Raw genomic sequence first — 7,978 nt, 5'->3', positions numbered from 1 at the left:
TAACACAGTGTCTGGCCCATATTACACCTTGTAGTGTCTTTCATTATTATTATTGATTTGGCTTCCAGGTAGGTGTCTTTTTTTTTTAATTTGCTTTATTTTTAATGTTTATTTTTGAGAGAGACAGAGAGAGAGAGAGAGAGAGAAAGCACGAGCAGGGGAGGAGCAGAGAGAGAGGGAGACACAGAATTCAAAGCAGGCTGTGCTGGCAGCTCAGAGCCCTGCGTGGGGCTCGAACCCACGAACCATGAGATCCTGACCTGAGTCGAAGTCGGATGCTTAACCGACTGAGCCCCTCAGGCGCCCCTCCGGACGGGTGTTCTTAGGTGAGAAAGGTTGGCTTCCCCTTTCATTCCGCAGCGTGTCATCTGATGCTCTCAGCTTCTAGGTTGAGGCTGGTTCTTGGACGGCCCACGTTTACCCACTGGTGCTTCACACCGTGGCAGGAAATGGTGACAGGAACGAGACTGAAGCTCCCGGGGTGCTGGTTTTTGTCATTCTTCAGAAATGAGCAGTGCCTGTAGGTGGTTCTCATAGTATGGTGTGCATCGTAATCGACAGCGGATCCTGAAGATTTCAGATGCCTGGCATGACTTCTGATCTAGTAGGTCGTGAGTTTTCGAGATTGGGCTGTTTCTCTGAGACTCCACATTCGGTACCGATACTCACCAAATCTGAGGATCACTCGCAGATTTCCTTCTCTTTGGTTAGACTTGAATTCGTATTTGAGTGTATGCATGAAGTCACTTCTTCATTTAACACGTAATTCTTTATTGACCAGTTCTACATGCTGGTCCCATAAAGAATATGGTGGGAGAGATTGATGAGAATTAAATGAATCAACTAACAAGAAAGTATAAGATAGCAACAAGGTCTGTGATAAAATAATACCTCGTGTGAATACCTGGGGTCTTCTTGCGAAAGAGTCGTCAGTGAAGGCATCTCTGAGGATTGGGCTGGAGCCTGAATGACAAGAAGGTGCCGGTCATGGGAAGATACAGGGTGAGGAGAATTGAGGTAGAGGAAACAGCAGGTTCAAAGGCCCTGGGGCAGGACTGAGTCCAGTGGGGGTGGTTGAGTAGGGCCAGGGGAGCACTGGGGATTTACCAGAGGAGATCAGATCATTAAGGCTTTGTAGGACCAGGTAAGGAAGTGAAATTTTATTTGAAGCCACTGAAGAATTTTAGTAGGAAGGTGATATGATGTGATTTATGTTTTTAAAGGATTGCACTGGCTGCTGCATGGAGAATGGATTTTGGTGGAGGTGAGGGCGGGTGAAGGTTTTCAGCCAAGGAGGCTTGAGTATGTTGTAGCCCCCAGCCCTATCGGAAACGATCAGAATTAAACTCAAAAGTTCAGCTTAAGGGGCGCCTGGGTGGTGCAGTCGGTTAAGCGTCCGACTTCAGCCAGGTCACGATCTCGCGGTCCGTGAGTTCGAGCCCCGCGTCAGGCTCCGGGCTGATGGCTCGGAGCCTGGAGCCTGTTTCCGATTCTGTGTCTCCCTCTCTCTCTGACCCTCCCCCGTTCATGCTCTGTCTCTCTCTGTCCCAAAAAAATAAATGAAAAACGTTGAAAAAAAAATTAAAAAAAAAAAAAGTTCAACTTAAGTAAGGACAACAGGCGACGATTCCTAGAGACCCATGGCATCAACCTCTGCAGTGATCCTGCCTAGAATCATGATGAGCTTCTGTATCCCCAAATTAGGCTTGCTTATTTATTTATATTTATTTGTTGATATACTTATTTATTTTAAGATTTTATTTTATTTTATTTTTTTAAATATATGAAATTTATTGTCAAATTGGTTTCCATACAACACCCAGTGCTCATCCCAAAAGATGCCCTCTTCAATACCCATCACCCCCCATCAGCCCTCAGTTTGTTCTCCTTTTTTAAGAGTCTCTTATTATGCTTTGGCTCTCTCCCACTCTAACCTCTTTTTTTTTTTTTTTCTTTTTCTTCTCCTCCCCCATGGGTTCCTGTTTTAAATCTGACTCCTGCTGCTTAAAATGTCCAATGAGTTCCCATGTGAAGATGTGGGAAAGTGGCCCTGGCAGTCTAACATTCAAGGTCGTCCCCCCCCCCCCCCCCCCCAAATAAGGGATGCACTTCCCAGGGCTCCCCACAGGCTTTGGAAAAGGAGAGCAAATAAAATGATTAATTGGCTCTTGGTTTTTACGACATTTCTATGGAAACTCTATTATGAAATCCTGGATTCTTGAGTTGTAGAAATACGCAATTAGTTTCTCTCCATGGCAGCACGTACCTCTGAGGTCATTGGGTCATGGCTCAGCCATCTATACTGTTCCCACGAGAGGTGCTGGGGCATTGGACTTGGGGATGTGGGCTGGGAAGCTTGAGTATGGACCTCTGCTTCTCTGCTTGCTAGCTGGATTTTCATAGATAAGCTCCTTAATCTCTGCATTTCAGATGTCTCATCTGCAAAATAAGGGTGATCATGGTATCTGTCTCGTGGAGTTATTGCAGAGGTCAGAGAAGCAAATGCCTGTATAGCACCTAGTACACTCCTTGGCATGGGGTCAGCAGTCTGTGCAGACAAATACTTTTGGGTTTCGGTTATGCTCATCTGAAAGTCCTCTATGCCCTTGCTTTGTGAAAGGTGGTCCCTAGACCAGCAGTTGTATCCCACTGGGGGCTTGTCAGAGTCAGAAATGCAGAATCATAGGCTCCACCCCAGGCCCGCTGATTTGAATTTTTCACTTGAACAAGATCCCAGGTGATTCTTGCGGGTGTTGACGTCTGGACATGCTACTTTAGGCAACAATGTATATAGCAAGGAGAGCTGAGTCAGGTTCGAACGTAGAAACCCGTTGCCAGCATTGTGTTGGTGCAGAGACATCAGCACCGGGTCGCAAAATGCACTGTGACCCTAACGAGCTGGGTGTTGTCCAACAACCGCATAAGCCCTCTGGGACTGTTTCTTCATCTGTAAAGCCACTCATCTGTGTTAGAAGTTTGTTGAGAGGATAAGCAAAGTGATGTGAAAGCTGATAGCAGAGAGTGAAAAGTTATTTTTATCTTGTTTACACAGAAAAAGGGCATCATAATTTTTATAGCTATTAACACAATTTTCAAAGAACCTGATCTCTCGTTTTCCACATTTGCTGGCCGAGAGTGGCAATGGACAAGACCTATTATTTGGTGTCTCGATGAAAATAACGGAGAGTGGCAGTGGCCCAGGAACGACAGCCTGGTATTTTTGGAAGCTAAATGGGAGAATTTTGTGGTTTGGCTAAAAGGCATTGCCCTGCAAGGGAACAAGATCCCAGGTGATCACTGTGGTCAATGGCAGTGTTTATACCATTTACAAGATACTCAGAATTGCCGTGTAAGGTTTGATGATGGCCAGGTGTGGAAGTCACCAGGGCACTTCCCGGTGGTGTATTTTAATGTGTCACACGTTTAGCAGCCACACAAGCCTTTTATTGTTTCCAAACATCACAATGAAAGCGAGAGCCCCACGATGTTGCTTGTGTTAGCAGGATGTCTTCAAGTACCAAACACAAAAACAAAAAACAAAAACCCACGATATATTCCAGCACGAGAAAAATACACGATTGTGCACCAAGGACACAGCATATTATAGGAATCCATTGGTGGGCGCAGTGTGAGGACAGCCAGAAAGTACAGCCTGAAGCCGTCTAGGGCAGGAAAGGGTCTGACAGGTGTGGCCAGCACACGCAGTGATGTATGGCCCGGAGAGACAGTGCCGGTCAGCAAAGCTCGCCCAGTGCTCCCAGGATTGAATTGCTGCGCTGGTAAGGTACAGGCACGGACAGCGGGGTCGCCCCCGCTTGCACAGCGTGTTGGACAAAAGGAGCAGTGAACCAAGAAGTTTCCCTTTCGTAGGGTAGCATGCAGGAAGCCGTGTGATAGAGACACAGCTGCTACGAGCCAAAGCAGAGATTCCGAGAAAGCCCCGTGCATTTCCACGGTTTCTGAAAGTCTCCGAAGCTACTGTGAAGCAATTTCTTGAGATGCATGCCCCTGCCCCCAATCCGTGATTCCCTCTCTTGCTTTAATGATGGAAAAGGAGTAATAGGAAATGAAGATTTTTTTTAAATAGGGAAAATTATACCTTCATAGCAAGGTATCAAAATACTTTGTACACAGGTATGTGTTGATTTTGCAAAAGCACCGTATCTGTCTTTCCTTAGGATTGTGAAAGCTGCCTTCGACTCCGTGCATAAGAACCCCCCGACAAAGCAGCAGCCAAAATAGAAGTGGGTTACATCCCCTTGCTAGTTTTCTTGGGGAGCCTGGTCTGGGGGTCAAGAAGAGGGGCATACATAGCATCGCTTCTTTGACACAGAGCTCAGTGTTTTTAGGAAACTGTTTTTACTGGAAACAGTAATAGAACAAATGCTCAGTCTCTTATGAAATACAGGCGAGGCCATCCGAGCAGCTGACAGCCAGAACTGAGACAGGTCTGCTTGGGAGACGTCAGAACCCCTCTTAGAGTCAACGAGAGTCCTTCTGTCCGGTCTGGCTGGTGGCAGGGAGACATGGGGAGGAAGCTGGTGAGGGAGGTGGGCATTCCGGACCCCAGGTGCACAGAAATCAATGCGGGCAGCACCCTCCCTGCGTTCTGCCGGGGCGTCTTTGGGAAATTAGTGACTTACCCCCTTTGGAATACTTTCGGAAAGCCTGTCACGTACCACGTCTGTCTTCAAAAGGCTTTGCGGGGGTAGAAGCGAAGAGACACGGGCGGTCGTGGCTGTTGGCAGATTTTGCGTCTTCCGGGTATTTCTTCTCCTCTTTCATTTTTCCCCTTCTAAACACCTTGGCCGGGCGGAGGGCCAACAGTGACGGAGCCCAGGTGCGCGTCCAGGGCCCCGGCGCCCTAGCCCAGGTTCATGCCGTTGCAGCTGCAGAGGATCTCCTTAAAGGTGGTACGCAGCTCCAGGCTCCGGAAGGCGTAGATGAGCGGGTCGATGATGGAGTTGCACATGATGAGGACCAGGTAGGTGTTGAAGTGGGCGGCGTAACAGACGCAGTAGGGGTTGGTGGGGCAGGTTATGATGAGGACGAGGTGGAGGAAGAAGGGGGCCCAGCAGCAGATGAACACCCCCAGCAGGATGGTGATGGTCACAGCCCCCTTCATGCACGAGTGCTGCGGCGGGGGCGCCCCGTCGGCGGGCGGCAGTGCCGCGATGCGCCGGACGTGCAGCCGGGCGAAGAGGAACATGTGCACGTAGAGGGCGCCCATGAGGAGCAGCATGGCGAAGAACATGGTGATGAGGCACACGATGACCATCTTGCTCTCGGAGTAGACGATGAACACCACGCCGCAGACCCCGCAGCTCACCCAGATGGCCGCGATCCAGGCGAGGGCCTTCCGCGCGGTCATGATGCTGTGGTAGCGGAGCGCGTAGAAGATGGTGACGTACCTGTCCACGGCGATGGCCAGGAGGTTGCAGATGGAAGCTACCAGCGAGATGCAGATCAGGGAGTCGAAGATGTTGTCCATGTGCTGGATGAGCCGGTCCCCGAGGGCCAGGGAGTTGCTGTTGACGACGGCGATCATGACGGTCTCCAGGGCGTTGGACACGCTCACCAGCATGTCCGCCGCCGCCAGGCTGCAGAGGAAGAAGTACATGGGCGAGTGCAGGTTGCCGTTCTTGACCACAGCCAGGATGACCAGGATGTTTTCCAGCAGGCTGACGATGCCCAGCGCCAGGAAGACCTCGGGCTTGATGAAGACCTGCTCGCAGAACCCGCTGCCGCTCTGGTTGCCGAAGGCAGGGCTGGCAGGGTGCTCGGAGCTGTTGGGCAGCGTTGGGTGCACAGACGGCAGGCAGCACGAGGCGTTCATTGCTAACAGACGGGCTGATCTGAGTGGGGGCTCCAGCAACGTCCAGAGGCTGCTGCTGCTGCTACTGCTGCTGCTGCTGGCTGCTTCCTGGAAAGAAAAAAAAAAGAAAAATAAAAATCTCCCTCCAGATGCTTGCTGTGGATGCCCGTCCAGTCCAGACCGAGGCCTGGTTCTCCCCGAAAATAACAGGATGGAGAGAGGGAGAGAAAGTCAGCCTGGAGACAGACAAGAGAACTTTTCCTCTGCTTCTCCAGGACAAGCAGTTTTACGGACACTCTTCTCCGTCGCCTTCCTTCTGTCTCCCTCTTACCTTTTCCCCACCTGGGAATGGAAAAACCCTCCTCTGGTTGCTACAGTTTCGGCTGTCTTCATAGCAGGACCGGGGACGTGGTACCTGTTGCTAGGAGGGAGGGGTGAAGTCTCAGTCTTCATACGCTGGCTGCAGGCAGCCAGCTCCTACTTTGTCTTCAGTGCAGTGAACCGACCACTGAGCATCGGACGCCTCTCTTGACTGGCAGCAGGTACCCGCTCGGGCAGGGAGATGAAGAAGCAGGCTGGTGCCCTCTGCAGGCCAGACTGCTCACCTGTGGGCTGGCTTGGCTGAGCACTTCGTATTTGTCATGGAAACTGCCACAGGCATCCATTCATCCAGTTTGTTCATTCATTTTTTTTTTTTTTTTTTAAATAGCTGTCGCTTATGGAGCACCTACTCTGTGTCAGCTCTCTGCTGGGTGCAGGGGACGTGGTGGTGAGTGAGACCTCCACACCATCGTGGTTTCTCCCGGACTTGGTGGGTGTCCGAGGTGGGAGAAGGGAAATCAGGCTGGTGTGTTTCATTGTGATGAATGCATGGTGATGGCGGCAGGGGGGTCTGGGGGGCGCGTGGGGGGTGGGGTTCCGGACCTGGATGGTCTGCGAAAGTTCTGGAAGAACGGGCATCTAAGCCTTGACTTGGCGGAAGAAGAGACCGTATCCTGCGGTGTGGTGGGGCTGGGGTTGAAGGAGGTAGAAAAGGGTCCCAGGCAGAGGGAGTCACATGCCCCAAACCTGGAGACAGAGAGCACTGGCTCTCCACCCTGGCCGTGGGGATCATCATAAACTAGGGGCGTCAGGACCCACCTGACCTCCTGAATCAGGATCACCAGGGAGGGGTAGGAGGACCCGTGCAGATGTGTGTTCGATTTCGACAGGTGAGCTGGGGCAGAGCCAGGATTGAGGTCTACTGAGAAGGGAGGTTGGTGTGTGTGTGTGTGTGTGTGTGTGTGTGTGTGTGTGTGTGTGTTTAAATTGAAGTACAGTTGACACACATTGTTATATTGGTTTCAGGTGTACAACATAGTGACCCGACAAGCAGTGCTCGACTCAGGGTCTGTAGTCACCCTCTGTCACCAGACGATGTTATTACAGAATTACCGACCATATTCCCTATGCTGTGTTTTTCATCCCTGTGATTTAGTTATTTTACAAGGAGGCTTGGTGTTTCTGAGGAACCGAAAGTAGTTTGGCCGGAGTGTGGAGTTGGGAGACACAATTTGAGAAATGAGGGTGCAGAGGTCTTTATTTCTTCTATTATTATTATTTTTAATATTTATTTATTTGGAGAGAGAACGAGTGGAGAGAGAGAGAGAGAGAGAGAGAGAGAGAGAGAGAGAGAATCCCAAGCAGACTCTGTGCTGTCAGTGCAGAGCCTGATGTGGGGCTTGAACTCACGAACTGTGAGATCATGACCTGAGTTGAAATCAGGAGTCGGACGCTTAACTAGTTGAGCCACGCAGGCACCCCTGAGGTTTTTATTTTTAACAAAGGGTGAGGAGTGCCTGGATCCAGAGGGACGGTATCCGCCATATGTGGGAGTTTGGACCGTCTGCTGAAGGTGGTGGGGGCCAAGGGAGGAGGGGCTTTAGGCAGTGGGGGGTGAAGGGGGGGTCCATGCTGTAGAAAGACTCTAGGTTGCAGGGTGGAGAGCAGATTGGAAGCGGATTGGAGGGAACCAGGGAGGCCAGGGCTGCGGAGGCCTTTCGAGCTGGAAAGCGTGGAAGGCAGAATTTAGCAGTAGACTTCACTGCCTGGTTCATGTCACGTCCGGTGCTGCACACGAGGATCTTGCGAACTCGGGAAGCACAAATCCCTTTGCGCGCGCAC

The 7,978-nt window shown here is 50.7% G+C and overlaps 1 protein-coding gene across 1 annotated transcript; it reads right to left on the bottom strand.

Moving 5' to 3' along the window:
* Nucleotides 1-4,785: 4,785 nt before the first annotated feature.
* Nucleotides 4,786-5,909, bottom strand: MC3R (melanocortin 3 receptor). Its single transcript, XM_060620768.3, has one exon. It carries the CDS (start codon nucleotides 5,834-5,836, stop codon nucleotides 4,865-4,867), a length of 972 nt encoding a protein of 323 aa, XP_060476751.3. The 5' UTR covers nucleotides 5,837-5,909; the 3' UTR covers nucleotides 4,786-4,864.
* Between the last annotated feature and the right edge of the window lie 2,069 nt (nucleotides 5,910-7,978).

Source organism: Panthera onca, chromosome A3 (assembly GCF_046562875.1).
Source record: "Panthera onca isolate mPanOnc1 chromosome A3, mPanOnc1 haplotype 2, whole genome shotgun sequence".
Classification (NCBI taxonomy): domain Eukaryota; kingdom Metazoa; phylum Chordata; class Mammalia; order Carnivora; family Felidae; genus Panthera; species Panthera onca.
This window is presented reverse-complemented; position numbering and strand designations above follow the sequence as displayed.

What these genes read in the sequence shown, in the direction of transcription:
- MC3R (XM_060620768.3), bottom strand. Translation starts at nt 5,836, where the DNA reads ATGAACGCCTCGTGCTGCCTGCCGTCTGTGCACCCAACGCTGCCCAAC.